This window comes from Rissa tridactyla, chromosome 1, assembly GCF_028500815.1.
Source record: "Rissa tridactyla isolate bRisTri1 chromosome 1, bRisTri1.patW.cur.20221130, whole genome shotgun sequence".
NCBI lineage: Eukaryota > Metazoa > Chordata > Aves > Charadriiformes > Laridae > Rissa > Rissa tridactyla.
Genome location: NC_071466.1, coordinates 11,333,865 through 11,351,720, shown reverse-complemented (window position 1 = coordinate 11,351,720; position 17,856 = coordinate 11,333,865). Strand labels below are relative to the sequence as shown.

The 17,856-nt window shown below is 55.2% G+C and overlaps 1 protein-coding gene and 1 pseudogene across 1 annotated transcript in view; both read right to left on the bottom strand.

Annotated features, from left to right (window-relative positions):
* Nucleotides 1-1,879: 1,879 nt before the first annotated feature.
* LOC128902276 (F-box only protein 39-like) lies at nt 1,880-13,851 on the bottom strand (annotated as a pseudogene).
* A 2,859-nt stretch (nt 13,852-16,710) lies between these two features.
* Nucleotides 16,711-17,856, bottom strand: part of LOC128902256 (neuronal acetylcholine receptor subunit alpha-10-like) — a 36,974-nt gene continuing 35,828 nt past the window's right edge. The window contains 2 exon segments of the mRNA XM_054184869.1: nt 16,711-17,195; nt 17,352-17,529. Coding sequence (XP_054040844.1) covers nt 16,711-17,195; nt 17,352-17,529 — 663 coding nt within the window.

The window sequence follows — 17,856 nt, the reverse complement described above, 5'->3', positions numbered from 1 at the left end:
CCAAAACTGAGCCCTGAGGGACACCACTGGTGACCGGCCGCCAAGAGGATTTCACCCCACTAATCACAACTCTCTGGGCACGGCCATCCAGCCAGTTTTTAACCCAGCAAAGAGTACACTTGTCTATGCCACGATTCGCCAGCTTCTCCAGGAGAATGCTGTGGGGGACGGTGTCAAAGGCCTTACCAAAGTCCAGAGAGACAACGTCCACAGCCTTCCCCGCATCCAGAAGGCGGCTCACATGGTCATGGGGATCTGACTGTGGGTGAGACAAGCCAATGAATCAATTTGTGTGATGTTAATTGCTAAATAGCCCTGCCACTCTATGTCATCATTATTAGAATTGCTAGATGCCATACCAATGGGACTCCAGTAAGAATCACTCAAAACAATGGCAGATGGACTTTGATGAACGTGAGTAAAGCGCAGCGGTGATGGGATCACACCTGATCTCAGCAACTGGTGCCCAGCAACTTCCTCAAGATTGACATCTTCAACCTGCGGAACCTGGGCAGGGTCCGCACCAGCTACACCAGTGGCGAGCTCTGGATACAGCATGCAGGAGTCCAGCACCACACACCATCTCCCCTGCCCTGAGAGACTGCTCTGACAGAGGGAGCCCAAAGCCATGGGTTAAATGAACTCAACCTCAACGGACATTGTCGAGGGATGGCCCAGAGACTAAGGGTCGGTCTCTTCTCTCAAGGAACAGGCGACAGGACAAGAGGAAACGGCCTCAAGTTGCACCAGGGGAGGTTTAGGATGGATATTAGGAAAAACGTTTTCACCAAAAGGGTTGTCATTGGAAGAGGCTGCCCAGGGCAGTGGTGGAGTCACCATCCCGGGAGGGATTTACAAGCCGGGCAGACGTGGTGCTGAGGGACATGGGATAGCGGTGGTTTTTGTCAGTGTTGGGTTGATGGTTGGACTTGATGATCTGAAAGGTCCCTTCCAACCTCGACCATTCTATGATAGCTGTATGTCTATAGATGTGTGTATATATCAAAGACAGGGAAAAGCGGTGGTAATTCATTGGAAAGTGTAAGATCTGGGCATGACGTTGAAGGTATAGAACAAAGGGTGGATAACGCCCGGTTCTGGCAGGAATAGGGTCAATTTTCCCAAGGAGCTGGCACGGGACACAGGTATTCCATACCATCACCATGCGAGCCATGCCCAGTCTATAGCCAGGAGCTGGCTGGAAAAGGGAGCAGGAGATCCCCGCTGGGGGGTAGGCTGGGGGCTTCCCGGCTCCGGTCGGTGAGCAGTGGTACATTAATGGTGTTCTGTACATTCCTCTAACAGCGTTATTGTTGTGGTTTTCCGCTTTCCTTCTCTGTTCTGTTAAACTGCCTTGATCTCAACCCACGAGTTTTGCCTTTTTCTTCCCATTCTACCCCTCTCCCGTGGCGGGGGGGAAGCGAGCGAGTGGCCACCTGGTTCTTTGTTGGTGGCTGAAGTTAAACCAGGACATCACCCCACGTCTCAGTTTCCCTCTTTGTAAAATGGAAACAGCGCGCTGGGCTTCATTGGTAAGGTGTTTGAAGCTCTACAATGAGAGGTGCTGAAGAAAGAGGGGGCCTTATTTTTCCTAGAGATGCCCGTAAGGGTGGAAAAGGGCTTGCTGCTTCCTTTGGTTCTGGCGAGGAAAAACAAAGCAAGGGCAAGAAGAAATGATGCTGGAGATGTAGGAGGCCCGTTCCCAAGTCCAACATTTTAACGCGTGGAGCGCAACCTTGTCCCTTGCCTCTGTCTTGCTGTAAAGGTCTCTCTCGTTCAGAGGCACTGCTGTTGAGATTCAAATCCCTTCCTAGAGCCCTCCAAAGGATGCATTCATTGCTTGCAGATGGCACCGGGTGTTCTTCTCGCTTCCTCTGGTTTATACCATTGGGTAGACGACAGCAAAATAATTAATCTCTGAGTCAATCAGGTATTTGAACCTCCTCTAACTAGCGTGCAAGAGCTGAGCAAGGCGTTCGACACGGTCTCCCACAGCATCCTTATAGGGAAGCTTAGGAGGTGTGGGTTAAATGAATGGACATAGATATGGTGGACAGATAACTGGTTAAAAGACAGAGCTCAGAGGGTCATGACTAGGGGCAAAGAGTCTAGCTGGAGGTCAGTGACGAGTGGTGTTCCCCAGGGGTCAGTACTGGGTCCAGTCCTCTTCAATATATTCATCAATGACCTGGACGAAGGGATAGAGTGCACCCTCGGCAAGTTTGCTGATGACACAAAGCTGGGGGGGCGGGTGGCTGACACACCAGAAGGCTGTGCCGCCATACAGAGAGACCCGGAGAGGTTGGAGAGTTGGGCAGAGAGGAACCTTATGAAATTCAATAAGGGCAAGCGTAGGGTGCGGCACCTGGGGAGGAATAACCCCCTGCACCAGTCCAGGTTGGGGGCTGACCTGCTGGAGAGCAACTCTGTGGAAAGAGACCTGGGAGTCCTGGTGGGCAACAGGATGACCATGAGCCAGCAATGTGCCCTTGTGGCCAAGAAGGCCAATGGCATCTTGGGGGGCATCAAGAAGAGTGTGGCCAGCAGGTGGAGGGAGGTCATCCTCCCCCTCTGCTCGGCCCTGGGGAGGCTGCGTCTGGAGTACTGGGTCCAGTTCTGGGCTCCCCAGTTCCAGAAGGACAGGGAACTGCTGGAGAGGGGACAGCAAAGGGCTACCAGGATGATGAGGGGACTGGAACACCTCTCTGATGAAGAAAGGCTGAGGGACTTGGGTCTCTTTGGTCTGGAAAAAAGACGACTGAGGGGGGATCTTATCAACGCTTAGAAATACTGAAAGGGGGGGTGTCAGGAGGATGGGGCCGGGCTCTTTTCAGTGGTGCCCAGTGACAGGACAAGAGGTAACAGGCACAAACTTGACCATAGGAAGTTCCACCTAAACATGAGGAGGAACTTCTTTCCTGTGAGGGTGGCAGAGCCCTGGCACAGGCTGCCCAGAGAGGTGGTGGAGTCTCCGTCTCTGGAGACATTCCAAACCCACCTGGACGCGTTCCTGTGCAACCTGCTCCGGGTGACCCTGCTCTGGCAGGGGGTTGGACTGGAGGGTCTCCAGAGGTCCCTTCCAACCCCTGCCATTCTGTGATTCTGTGGGCCTCTTCACTAGGCTCTTATCAGGCTGTGTAAATCCCGACCTGTACGAATGAATGTCGGTCGTGTCTCTCACATACACGGAGCGTGCTCAGCCCATTACATTTCATGACAACAAGAAGCCTCTGTGACTAATGAGGAACCCAGAGAAGCCAAATGCCTTGGCTTGGAGTAAAATCTTGAGGTGTGACTGTTTTCACTCCAAACTGACGGAAAACACCATCTCCTGCTGAAGAATCTCTGGGGAGAGCCAGGTTCCTTTTACCCCCAGAAGCGAGGCACCCCTGGGAGCTGCACACATCGGGGAGGATCCACTGAATTCCGCATCTGGCATGCAAAGCAGCATGACAGCATGGTGTACACCAGCCACAGTCGTGGTCTGGCCCAGTTCAACACAGCATCCCTAAAGAGTGAGATGTGCTTCCATCTTTTTGCAGTTTAGTGGGATTCAACCCCCCGGCCTCGACTTAAGCGTAGACGTAAGCGCCGGGGCTGGCAGGTGACTCAGAATCCCCAGCTTGAACTAGAGGAGACAGAGGGACCCCCAGCCTAGGAAGGACTCGTGGAACTGCTGGGGCTTGTTGTTCAGCCTCTGCAGCATTCTGTACCTGGCTGAGGAGGTCGGAAAGCCCCGTTTCTGCGAGTGGTTCTCAGGCTCGTTACAATGCTAAAACGTAATCTAGGGAAGGTAGTTATGTTAGCATTTCCGTAAGCGCCCTTTCTCTGGGCCTGGGGACCTCACCTTTCTCTGGCTATTGGAGAGAGGAAGGGAATGGGAGTTTTGAAGCACAAAGTCTTACCTTTAGAGTAGCCAAACTGCATTTCCTTTCTGCCCGGTTTTGGAGCAGCCTCTCCACAGGGGTGACACTTAGAAAGGCCCACACTTCCAGAAAGAACAGCCTGTGGCATGACAAGGTGAGCTGTAGCAGCTCATCGTCCAGCAGCTCATGGTCATTGTTCCACTGAAGTGTTAATTCCTTCAAAAAAGAACAAATGTTGTTAGTGCTACTCAACAGAACTGGTGAGCGCAGTAACTAGAATTCAATAAACAAGTTTCCCAATACTACCAACAGAAGGGACTGGCAGCAGATCAATTTTGTCCCTTGACAGGAGCAGAGAATCAGTTTTGGGTAACGACAACAGTAGATGCTACGGTAATCCCAACTCTCCCGTGGAGATGGGGGGGCCCTCGTGCATTACACCCCACCCAGAGAGATAGACAACTCCTGTTACTGTTAGAAGATGCTGCACCCTCAGCTCATGCCAGGATCTTACTTGACATATTGGAAATTATCCCCGGTACGAGAGTAGATCCAAAGACAATTTCTAGAAAGCTTTGCAGATCCCGGCTGTTCCTTGGAAGCTCTGCAGCGCAACAGAACCTAAAGAGCGCTGTCAGCAACCATCAGGCCGTGTGCTTCCCTCAGGCGTGCAAAGACCTGATGCTCATTGACACGGGTCAAGGCTGTCGCACACCTTTGGTGGCACATCCTGCGTGACACCACAGGGCTGTGACATGGGCACTAGTTAATTTACATCCGCTCTAGACGTTTGTGTATTGCCAAAAGGGAGCAGAACCACGAGTGCAGGCTGACGCAGGCTACAGCTCCGCAAGCAAACAGGGCGCACGGACTCCTCCTCATAAGCACATTTCCCTGCAAAAGGGTGGGGTTCAGAAACATCGGAAAGGATAAGCAAGTTACCAGTTACTAAACGTGAACATGTCTAAGTAGAAGAAGCCTAAAGCGGTTTCACAAAACTGAAGTTTTCCTGCCTGTAAAACTCTTTTGGTTCACAGCTGACATCCCAGCACCAGTAATTTGGGCGTTTCAGCTTTTTATGAGGGCAACCTGACATCAGCCTGACAGTGAAGACTGGCATAACGGGGATCACAACTGGACAAGGACAACGACCTCAACCAGGCTAGAGTGGAACACCGCAGTGGCTCGCTTATGAAAATGACCCTCTGGCCATAACACTGAAGTGGTCAGGAATTCCTCCTGCTGAGCGCTGCTATGCAGAAGGCCTGGAGGATCACTTTGCTTAGCTTTGTGATACCGCGGTGAGATGTCCCTCTGGGTTCCCGTACCTGCAGAACACGCCAGGAGGCTGGGAGGAGGTTGGTGAGGGTGCGTCTCATTCTCCAGCCTGGGTCTCTGAAACTGTAGCTCCGCAGACTCTTATGCTGCTGACTGGCATCTCCGCTAGCAGGATCCTGGCTAGGTGATCGTGCTTCGTGACTCTTTCAAAGAAGAGGTTCACGCGCAGTTTTGGGGCTCTCTTGGCCAAGTTGGCCCACGACGTTCCCCTGACCACTTGCCCATGAGGGTCGTGGATATGACATTGGATATTCAAGGTGCACAGGGAATGAGCGCTGTGCTCCCGCAGGGTGTTCAGCAGCTCGTCAGAGATGCAGTTGTAATTGAAAGTCAGGATGACCAGGCTGTGGAACTTGGCCATAGTTTGGTGGAACAAGGCGCTGCTGAAGACAGAAAGGTGGAGGCTGAAGACATTCTCGACACCGATTTCAGACAGAGAGCTTTCATTTGTCAAGCAGCTGAGAGAATGCAGAAGCTCACAGCCTTCTTCCAAGGTTACTCTGGCTCCTTTTAAGTTGAGAGAATCAAGCCGTTAGCTCATTCTTTTCAGGAAGGTAGAGAAGTTCTTGAGAAACCGAGCCCTCATCACATTTTCCTGGATCAAGCGGTCTAATCCCAGGTACCCGATGCTCAGGGACACTAGGCAACTGTTACACTCGCCCAGGCATGAAAGAAGACCTCTCATAGTCCCGTGACATTTTGGGGTAAAGCCAGTATTGCAAGGATTCCATAACTTGATCTCAAGTCGCTCCAGCTACTTGCCAAATTTCCTGAGGCACCACAGTGCACTTTGCAACTCCAGTGTGTCCTCCCTTGAGGGTTGGCCGTTGAAGGTGCTGGTTCTGCTTTTCCAGAGGGATCCCGAGTGCATGGCCCAATTCCATTTTTTACAGACCAAGGCAGCGTTACATCTGTCCCTGTTGTCTGACCAATGGAAGACACGTCTCAGACAGACACCAGGTAGGTGAGCCCAGGGGCTCTGCTCAGCTTCGCTGTCGTCTTCCGTTGAGAGGACAGTTTTTCACTTCTCCTCTGGGTGTTGAGCCAAACCTAGACGAAGAAAGGTGTGGGTAGATTTCTTGCCATTCCCAACAGCATAGGCTTCCAAGCAAACGCATGAAAGTTTGCTTCTTCAATGGCCTGGGGGCACAGGGAGTTGGGAGGGGACAGAGCCAGGACAGCTGACACCGACTGAGCAAAGGGACATTCCGTGCCATTTGACGTCACGCTCAGTATATAAAGCCGGGGAAAGAAGAAGGAAGGGCTGATGTTCAGAGTGATGGCGTTTGTCTTCCCAAGTCACCGTCACGCTGTTGGAGCCCGGCTTTCCTGGAGCCCTCAGCCGCCCCACAGCCGGGCGCAGCCCCGCCGCAGGCCCCGGCCCCGGCACCGGCCCGGCCCACAGCGGTGGCTGATGGCGGGCTCGGGGGTTCCCTCACAGGACGCGGCGGTGTTCCCCCGCCTCCGATTATTAACCGCTCCTAATTTTTCAGACGGGCAGAGATGATCTGTTACCGAGAATCCCAAGGGAGATCAAGAGAGACTTCTGGGCCTTGGGATGACTAGGAAAGGGCTCAGGAGCGCAAGTCGTGCTCTCCTCTGTCGTTGCAGGCACAGGGAAGGATGAGGAAAGCAACAGGAAGAGCCAGCAGATCAATACCTGGCTGCAAGCCTGGTGTCAGTGGCAGGACTTTGGGGTTTTTGATCACAGCATGGTTTGACAGGACAGCAGGCCTGTTGGAGACAGATGGGATACACCTGCCTCAAAAGGGGAAAAGGATCCTTGCACAGGAGTTGGCAGGGCTCATCAAAGGGGCTTTCAAGTAGATTTGAAGGGGGAAAGGGATGAATCTGGCAGCAGAGACACAAGGGTCGTTGATGGGTTAGAAGCTACGGCTGCTCCTGGGAATGGTCAGGTAGGAGTGAAGCCTTCTTCCAGCAGAAAGGTGTCAGGATCAGCAGGCCAGCTGAAGTGCTTCCACACCAATGCCTGCAGCATGGGCAACAAAGAGGAGGAGCTGGAAGCCATTGTGCAGCAGGACAGCTATGACGTAGTCGCCGTCACGGAAACGTGGTGGGCTGACTCGCACGACTGGAGTGCTGCATTAGATGGCTACAAACCCTTCAGAAGGGACAGGCAAGGAAGGAGAGGAGGTGGGGTGGCCCTGTATGTTGGGGAGTGTTGTGAACATCGAGACCTTAATGATGGTAAACACTGGGGTTGAGTATTTCTGGGTAAGAATGAGGGGGAGGGCCAACAAGGCTGATATGATGGTCTGTTATAGACTGCCCAACCAGGACAGAGAGGCAGGTGAAATATTCTGTAAGCAGGTGGGAGAAATCTCACGATTGCTGGCCCTTGCCCTGGTGGGAGACTTCAACCTACCAGATATCAGCTGGGAACACCATACAGCTGAGAGGGAAGAGTCTTGGAGGTTTCTGGGGTGTGTGGGGATAAATTCCTGACACAGCTGGTGAGGGAACGCACTAGGGAAGGAGCCCTGCTGGACCTGCTGTTTGTGAACAGAGAAGGACTTGTGGGGGATGTGATGTTGGAGGCCGTCTTGGGCACAGTGACCATGAAATGACAGAGTTTTTGCTTCTTAGGGAAGCAAGGAAGGGTGCCAGCAGAACTGCCACCATGGGCTTCTGGAGGGGGAACTTTGGTCTTTTCAGGAGCCTGCTGGAGAGAGTCTTCCTCTAGGTTTGGCTCAACACCCAGAGGAGAAGTGAAAAACTGTCTTCTCAATGGAAGACGACAGCGAAGCTGAGCAGAGCCCCTGGGCTCACCTACCTGACGTCTGTCTGAGACGTGTCTTCCATTGGTCAGACGACAGGGACAGATGTAACGCTGCCTTGCTCTGTAAAAATGGAATGGGGCCCTGCACTCGGGATCCCTCCCTCCTCCACGAAAGATGAAACTGGAATTTGGACTACTGGGGAAAGCCCCGCCTTCCCAAGAAAATACTCAATGGCTTTGGCTAGGCGGTTTTGTGATAAAACACATGGATGGGTGACAATTTTATAACCAGATTGAGAAAAGGTGGACAGCCCCCGGAAGACATATGGCAGTAAAGGGGATTGTGAGTTCTTGGCCCACAGGTTGGAAGTTTTCCAGTGCAAAACCCAAGCAGGAGGCTGGAGGGCAACTGTGGTCATACTTCCCATTCTAAAGGCTGCAGATGGGTTATGCTGACGTGCCTCCTGTGGAAGGCGTTAAGCACCCGCTGGTAATCATGGATCAACCCTCAGGAGGAGTAGAAGCTTTTCCTACCAGGAAAGCTGATCCCCCAGGAATGGTCAAAGCACTTTTGTGGGAAATCATTCCCAGATACTGACTGAAATGAAACCAGAGGATCAGACAGGGGTTCTCATTTTTCAGCAGGAATACTAAATAATATCTGTAAAAGTTCAGCCTGGAGAAGAGAAGGCTCCGCGGAGACCTTGGAGCCCCATCCAGCCCCTCAGGGGGCTCCAGGAAAGCTGGGGAGGGACTCTGGATGAGGGAGGGGAGCCATGGGACGAGGGGGAAGGGGTTTCCACTGCAAGAGGGGAGACTGAGCTGAGATCTCGGGCAGAAATTCTTGGCTGTGAGGGCAGTGAGCCCCTGGCCCAGGTTGCCCAGAGAAGCTGTGGCTGCCCCATCCCTGGAGGGGTTCAAGGCCAGGTTGGACAGGGCTTGGAGCAAGCTGGGCTGGTGGGAGGTGTCCCTGCCCAGGGCAGGGGGTGGCACTGGGTGGCCTTTAAGGTCCCTTCCCACCCAAACCATGCCCTGAAGGGGTGGGGCCCTTCTCCTTCTCCTTTTCTCCTTCTCCTTCTCCCTCCCTTCTTTTATGGTTTGAGAAACTCACCACAATTTATTGTCCTTTAGACAATTGCTCTCTCACCCGATGACCCCTCCCCACCCGGGAAGGGGAATTGGGGAAAAACAAGGAAACAGGAGGGTTGAAGTAGAAAAATATTTACTAGGATAAAACTAAAGAATTAACATTAATAATGCTAAAGAACCAGTATCAAACCCAATATCAATATAAAATACCCAAGGACTACACCCAGCCCATTCCATCAGCAGGAAGCCGTGCACTCCCAGCAGGGGACAGCCAATGGGGGACACTGCGAGCGCTGCAGCTTCACGAGGAAGGGAAGGGCTCAGGGCTCCGAGACTGCGGCAAGGAGTTCTCTGGACCACCGCCATCACGGGAGAGTCGAACTACACAGCAGACTTTATAATTTATATTGAACGTGATGTTCATGCTATGAAATAGTCCTGTTGGCAGCTTGGGGCAAGTACCCTCCTTCTCTTGCTCTTCCTCATCCCCTGCTGCGTATCACCAAGGGGGGCCCTGACTGCCCCATAATGACACAAGGTGGGGACGTGCCCCCCTTGCCACACTACAAAAGGGGGACGCGGTCCCCACTGGAGCCGTCAGCGGATGCTGGGCACCGCAGTCTGGCATTGTCTGGGCAGACTGCAGCCTCGGCCTCTGACACCCCAGCAGTCTTGCGGGTCCTGTCACCGGGACCCAGGAGGACACTGGGGAGCCGCATTGCGGTTCTGTGCTGGTGACTGGGAGCACCGCAGCCACACCGGAGTCGGTGCCATGGGGCACTCTGACGCCGTGTCTCCCCTGGGCCCTCTCCTCCTGATCGTGATGGGGCTCAGCATATTCTCAGCTGTGCTGCAGAGCAAGCGGCTTCAGGTAGGTGACTGTTGCACCACACTGTGCAGCGGTGTGGGGTGGCGAGGGATGGCATGGGGTGGTGTGGGGTGCCCTGGGGGGCTGTGGTGTGGGACTGGGAGGTGCTCCCGTCTCACACAGCTCCTAGGGACCTTGCAGAAGTGGTGGAAGAAGAAGAAGAAGAAGAAGAAGAAGAAGAAGAAGAAGCATCAGACAAGGAAGACAAGAGCCCAGACAGAGAAGCAGAGCGGTGAGTGGCACCAGCACCGAGCACCCTGCAAATGGCCTACACCCCACGGCAGCCCTGAGCCGGGGCTGTGCCGGCAGCTGTTGGCCGCTCACTCTGTCTCCTCTCTCCGCAGCTTCTCAGACAGTGGATGGAGGACTGGAGAAATCCCGGCCCAAGCAGGAGAAGCGGTGAGTGTGGGGGAGACCCCAGATGCTGCCCCAGACCCTCGCCCCGTGCCCTGCCCCTGCCTGCGCTGGGCAGCCCTGCCCACCGGCCAAGGAGGGGTGCTGCCCGCGGGTCCCGCTGGGCTCCGGGGTGCAGCGGGGTCTCTTTCTCCTCCTCTGCAGGGCGAGTGCGGAGGCCTTGAATAGGAAGCCCCTCTCCCCATGGGCCCCGCTGGCCACCATGGACTCTCTGACAGACAGAGGCTCCTCTTCCTTCAGCTCCCTCTACTCCTTCCCAGAGCCCTGGCCTGGTGTGATGGTGGACCTGGCAGCGCTCAACCACTGAAGACCCCGCTGTACCCACAGGGCTGTCAAGGGGAGGGTGGAGGAGCCAGGGCCAGCCCTCTGCCAGGAGTCCCCACAGGAACTGCCAACAAGGACTAAGCAAGAGTGGTCCCCAGGGAAAGCAGGGACAGGGCGCAGAGCCCTGTGCACACGCAGCCTTCACCCTGCAGCCCCCCAGCCATGGCCTCGGACCAAGGGGAGCTGGTCACGGGGCTCCTCCACTGTTTTGAGTCCACCCAGGAGATGGCCAGGCAGTGCTGTGAGATGCTGAAGGTGCTGCAGGCCCGTTGGCAAGGGGCAGCAGGGGCCTGTGATTGGAACCTCCCCAGGGAGCCCTTCCATCCCCTGGGCAGGATGGTGGTGCAGGAGCAGCTGGGGGCCACAGTGAAGCCCCAGCACCTGGGAGCGCAGCAGCCGTGGGTGGATGCAAACACGGATAAGGCTGAGGATGGGGACATGGACAAGGAGAAGGACACGGGAGCAGACACAAGTGTGAAGGAGAAGGAAAGGAGCAGCCCTGTGGAGCTCGGCAGGGGGAGCCTGGCAGAAGTGAAGAGAAACAGCAAGATGGGGCCGGGCGAGAACAACTCCATGGGGCCAAGCACCAGCAGCCCCCCAGGCTCAGGCAGGAGCACCCCCATGGATGTGGAAGGGAGGACGGACAGGGCGCAGAGCCCCGTGAACATGCGGCTGCCCCCCAGCAGCCCCCCAGCCAAGGCCACAGACGAGAGGGAGCTCAACTTGGAGCTCTTGGACACTTTCAAGACCTTGGAGGAGGAGGGGCAGCACCACAGCGAGCCCGTGGACAGGGAGTGTGACCAGGCGTCCCCAGGGCTGTGCCCGCTAGGACGGTGCCTGTGTCACTGCTGCATCCGGCTCTGCCACCGCCTGAAGGACTGGTGGAGACGCTGCTGCCGGCCGCGCCGCATCTGCTTCAGCAATTTCCCCTAATGGCTGGGAAATGTGGGTCCAGGAACACACATCCTCCGTGACACCAAAGGGCTCTGACATGGGCACCACTTAATTTACATCTGCTCTAGACGTTTGTGTTTTGCCAAAAGGGAGCAGAACCATGAGTGCAGGCTGACGCAGGCTACAGCTCTGCAAGCAAACAGCGTGCACGGACTCCTCTCCTCATGAGCAGATTGCCCTGCAAAAGGGTGGGGTTCAGAAAAATCGGAAAGGATAAGAAAGTTGTCAGTTACTAGAACAAGCCTAAAGCTTTTTCACAAAATTGAGGTTTTCCTGCCTGAAAAGCTCTTTTTGCTCACAGCTGACATCCCAGCACCAGTATTTTGGGCGTTTTAGCTTTTTATGAGGGCAACCTGACGTCGGCCTGACAGTGAAGACTGGCATAACGGGCATCGCAACTGGACAAGGACAACGACCTCAACCAGGCTAGAGTGGAACACCGCAGTGGCTCGCTTATGAAAATGACCCTCTGGCCATAACACTGAAGTGGTCAGGAATTCCTCCTGCTGAGCGCTGCTATGCAGAAGGCCTGGAGGATCACTTTGCTTAGCTTTGTGATACCGCGGTGAGATGTCCCTCTGGGTTCCCGTACCTGCAGAACACGCCAGGAGGCTGGGAGGAGGTTGGTGAGGGTGCGTCTCATTCTCCAGCCTGGGTCTCTGAAACTGTAGCTCCGCAGACTCTTATGCTGCTGACTGGCATCTCCGCTAGCAGGATCCTGGCTAGGTGATGGTGCTTCGTGACTCTTTCAAAGAAGAGGTTCACTCGCAGTTTTGGGGCTCTCTTGGCCAAGTTGGCCCACGACGTTCCCCTGACCACTTGCCCATGAGGGTCGTGGATATGACATTGGATATTCAAGGTGCACAGGGAACGAGTGCTGTGCTCCCGCAGGGTGTGCAAGTCAGCCCACCACGTTTCCGTGACGGTGACTATGTCATAGCTGTCCTGCTGCACAATGGCTTCCAGCTCCTCCTCTTTCTTGCCCATGCTGCAGGCATGAGTGTGGAAGCACTTCAGCTGGCCTGCTGATCCTGACACCTTTCTGCTGGAAGAAGGCTTCACTCCTACCTGACCATTCCCAGGAGCAGCCGTAGCTTCTAACCCATCAATGACCCTTGTGTCTCTGCTGCCGGATTCATCCCTTTCCCCCTTCAAATCTACTTGAAAGCCCCTTTGATGAGCCCTGCCAACTCCTGTGCAAGGATCCTTTTCCCCTTTTGAGGCAGGTGTATCCCATCTGTCTCCAACAGGCCTGCTGTCCTGTCAAACCATGCTGTGATCAAAAACCCCAAAGTCCTGCCACTGACACCAGGCTCGCAGCCAGGTATTGATCTGCTGGCTCTTCCTGTTGCTTGCCTCATCCTTCCCTGGGCCTGCAACGACAGAGGAGAACACGACTTGCGCTCCTGAGCCCTTACCTAGTCATCCCAAGGCCCAGAAGTCTCTCTTGATCTCCCTTGGGATTCTCGGTAACAGATCATCCTTGGGAAAATTGACCCTATTCCTGCCAGAACCGGGCGTTATCCACCCTTTGTTCTATACCTTCAACGTCATGACCAGATCTTACACTTTCCAATGAATTACCACCGCTTTTCCCTGTCTTTGATATATACACACATCTATAGACATACAGCTATCATAGAATGGTCGAGGTTGGAAGGGACCTTTCAGATCATCAAGTCCAACCATCAACCCAACACTGACAAAAACCACCGCTATCCCATGTCCCTCAGCACCACGTCTGTCCGGCTTGTAAATCCCTCCCGGGATGGTGACTCCACCACTGCCCTGGGCAGCCTCTTCCAATGACAGCCCTGTTGGTGAAAACGTTTTTCCTAATATCCATCCTAAACCTCCCCTGGTGCAACTTGAGGCCGTTTCCTCTTGTCCTGTCGCCTGTTCCTTGAGAGAAGAGACCGACCCTTAGTCTCTGGGCCATCCCTCAACAATGTCCGTTGAGGTTGAGTTCATTTAACCCATGGCTTTGGGCTCCCTCTGTCAGAGCAGTCTCTCAGGGCAGGGGAGATGGTGTGTGGTGCTGGACTCCTGCATGCTGTATCCAGAGCTCGCCGCTGGTGTAGCTGGTGCGGACCCTGCCCAGGTTCCGCAGGTTGAAGATGTCAATCTTGAGGAAGTTGCTAGGCACCAGTTGCTGAGATCAGGTGTGATCCCATCACCGCTGCGCTTTACTCACGTTCATCAAAGTCCATCTGCCATTGTTTTGGGTGATTCTTACTGGAGTCCCATTGGTATGGCATCTAGCAATTCTAATAATGATGACATAGAGTGGCAGGGCTATTTAGCAATTAACATCACACAAATTGATTCATTGGCTTGTCTCACCCACAGTCAGATCACCATGACCATGTGAGCCGCCTTCTGGATGCGGGGAAGGCTGTGGACGTTGTCTCTCTGGACTTTGGTAAGGCCTTTGACACCGTCCCCCACAGCATTGTCCTGGAGAAGCTGGCGAATCGTGGCATAGACAAGTGTACTCTTTGCTGGGTTAAAAACTGGCTGGATGGCCGTGCCCAGAGAGTTGTGATTAGTGGGGTGAAATCCTCTTGGCGGCCGGTCACCAGTGGTGTCCCTCAGGGCTCAGTTTTGGGGCCAGTTTTGTTTAAAATCTTTATCAATGATCTGGATGAGGGGATTGAGTGCACCCTCGGTAGGTTTGCAGATGACACCAAGCTAGGTGGGAGTGTTGATCAGCTTGAGGGAAGGAAGGCTCTCCAGAGGGCCCTGGACAGGCTGGAGGGATGGGCCAAGGCCAATTGGATGAGGTTTAATAAGGCCAAGGGCCGGGTCCTGCATTTCGGTCACAACAACCCCAAGCAACGCCAGGGGCTTGGGGAAGAGTGGCTGGAAAGCTGCCCCGCAGAAAAGGACCTGGGGGTGCTGGTGGCCGACCAGCTTACCATGAGCCAGCAGTGTGCCCAGGTGGCCAAGAAGGCCAACAGCATTCTGGCTTGTATGAGGAATAGCGTGGCCAGCAGGAGTAGGGAAGTGACCGTGCCTCTGTACTCGGCACTGGTGAGGCCTCACCTCGAGTGCTGTGTTCAGTTCTGGGCCCCTCTGTACAAGAGGGACCTTGAAGTGCTGGAGCGTGTCCAGAGGAGAGCTACCAGGCTGGTGAGGGGTCTGGAGACTAAGTCCTATGAGGAGAGGCTGAGGGAGCTGGGCATGTTTAGCTTGGAGAAGAGGAGGCTGAGGGGAGACCTCATTGCCCTCCACAAGTCCCTGAAAGGAGGTTGGAGAGAGGTGGGTGTTGGCCTCTTCTCCCAGGTGAACAATGACAGGACCAGAGGAAATGGTCTGAAGCTGCGGCAGGGGAGGTTTAGATTAGATAGTAGGAAGAATTACTTCACTGAAAGAGTGGTCAGGCACTGGAACGACCTGCCCAGGGAGGTGGTTGAGTCACCATCCCTAGAGGTGTTTAAGAAACGCCTAGATTTGGCACTTCAGGGCATGCTCTAGTGGTGTGTACCTGAGATGCTGGCCCGTATAGGTGGGGAGTAGGACATATTCTCTTCAAGTTGCTGGACCTTTCGGGACAGTTTCTCCACAGCTGGGACAAGGCGGGAAGAGAGACTTTCTTCATATCGCCGGAGCCGGCCAGCCACCTCATCCACCGTTGGTCCCTCTTCGCCTTTCCATTCCGTTACTGCCAGTGAGTTGGCATATGACGATGGTGCACTTCGTACAAACTTCCGCCACATGGGCCTTGGGCATTGCACCTCATCAGGGTCTGTGGGTAAGTCTGCATTGTCCGAGTCATAATAAATCATCTCCCGCACGGCTAATTCTCTCAGGTACTGGATACCTCTTTCCATGGTAGTCCTCTTGCTTGGCTGACATACAACATCTTCACTGAAGGGGTACCTCTCCCTCACGCCTGACAGGAGTCGTTGGCAGAGGCTGAGGGCTTGGGTCTTCTTTCCAATTGCCTTGTCAATGCCGCCTTCCCTAGACAGGGATCCCAGCTGCCTGGCTTCCCTACCCTCTAATTCCAGGCTACTGGCCCCGTTATCCCAACAGCGAAGCAGCCAGGTGACAATGTGCTCGCCTGAAAGTGGGCTAAAATCTTCTCGCATATCCCACGGCTCACTCAAGGATAGGGATCAGGTAATTATCTCTGGTTCTGCCCCTTCCTCCTCTTCTCATGATGGCCCTGGTTCATCATCATCTCTTACTAAGCGAACTGATTTCTTCGTGTACTTCTTCTGTATGGGGGCAACTGATACTGGCACGGGTTGGTTCCCTGGTTCAGCGGCAGTGTCTGCCACAGGGCTTGCAGTAGCCGCAGTGTCTGTCGGTCTGGTCTCCATCTCTTTCCCCTGAGGGTGCTGCATAACACTGAGCAGTGCCTGGTAGACAGTGGCCAGGGCCCAGCACAGTGCGGTGAGTTGTGCCTCTCTAGAAGAGCCCCAGTATTTCCCCTGCAGATATTCTACTCCTCTCTCAGGGTCCTGTAATTGTTCAGGGGTGAAGTCCCAGAGCATTGGAGGCGAGAAGTTCTCTAGGTACCTGCCCCTGTTCTCCCACATGCCATGCCACCCCTGCCTGTCCAGCCTCAGAGCCTCAGAGCTGGGGAGGGACTCTGGATGAGGGAGGGGAGCCATGGAACGAGGGGGAAGGGGTTTCCACTGCAAGAGGGGAGATTGAGCTGAGGTCTGAGGCAGAAATTCTTGGCTGTGAGGGCGGTGAGCCCCTGGCCCAGGTTGCCCAGAGAAGCTGTGGCTGCCCCATCCCTGGAGGGGTTCAAGGCCAGGTTGGCCGGGGCTTGGAGCAAGCTGGGCTGGTGGGAGGTGTCCCTGCCCAGGGCAGGGGGGTGGAATGAGATGATCTTTAAGGTCCCTTCCCACCCAAACCATTCTGTGGTTCTATATCTATATGTCACCACCCAGACAACTGCTCGGGGGGCCGTGACCCCTCAACCCTCCAGCTGGGGCAGCCCCAGCCGAGTCAGGTTCCCGCTCTCAGGCTCCTCTTCCCTGGCGCTGGTGGATCTTCCACCCTGCAGGTCCACGAAGGGCCAAGGGGGGCTCAGGACGAGCCACCCTCATGGGCCACCAGTGGCCACCACTGTCCCTGGGGGCAGTGAGTCCACGGGGCCATCACGCAGCATTGCCCAGGACCAGCACACTCATGAGGAAGACCATGAGGAAGAAGACCCACGTGAAGAAGCGGTCCATCACCTTGGCCACCTTCTTCCACTCGCCGGTCCGGCACTGGGAGGCTTGGTTATGCCGGAAGCAGCCGGCGACGTAGCCCACGTTCCTCAGCAGGCCATCGTGGTGGCACAGGCAGCGGTCCCGGGGACAGCCCCCTGCCTCGGCACCCACCTCCCCTTCCATGGGGCTCTCCCCCGGCCCCCCAGTGTCCTCCCTGCCCGCCCACCTGCCCAGCACTCACTGGGGGCTCTTGCAGCTCTCGCCCACCTCGTAGACACAGCAGAGCCGGGCCATGTGGTGGAGGATGAGCCACCTGGCCCAGGGGGGCATGGGCCGGGGCCCCGGGCCGCAGTGGTGGACGTTCATGATGAAGATGGTCAGCGCGGTGGAGGCCGTGATCATGGTCATGGTGGCGATGTAGTACTTCCCTGTGTGGGTAATGGGTGGTGATGCCGCGGCAGGGTGGGGAGAGACCTGTGCCCACCTCCCCCCATCGAAACCCCCCCTGGCATGGGGGGGTGCCCACCACCCCGGTGCAGACGCCCTGGTCCCATGGGAGGGTCCTGGGTGCCATCAAGGCTCACCGATGAGCGGGACGCTCTCCGAGGGCTGCATGCTCTCCGCCACCAGCAGCTGGAAGACGGTGAGGGCCAGCAGCACTGTCACCCCCAGTGAGACCTTCTCCCCGGAGTCGGCCGGCAGGTAGAAGCCAAGGGGTGCCAGGAAGGAGACCATGATGCAGGGCAGGAGCAGGCTGAAGATGTGAACATAGTGACCAAGGATGAGGAAAAGGCTGAGGTACTTAATGCAGTCTTTGCCTCAGTCTTCAGCAGTAGGACCAGTTGTTCCCTGAGTACCCAGACTCCTGAGCTAGAAGACAGGGATGGGGAGCAGAATGAAGCCCCTGTAATCCAAAGGGAAACGGTGAGGGACCTGCTTCAGCACCTGGAGCTGCACAAATCTATGGGGCTGGATGGGATCCACCCAAGGGTATTGAAAGAGCTGGCGGAAGTGCTCGCCAGGCCACTTTGCATCATTTATGAGCAGTCCTGGACAACCGGGGAGGTCCCAGCTGACTGGAGGTTAGCA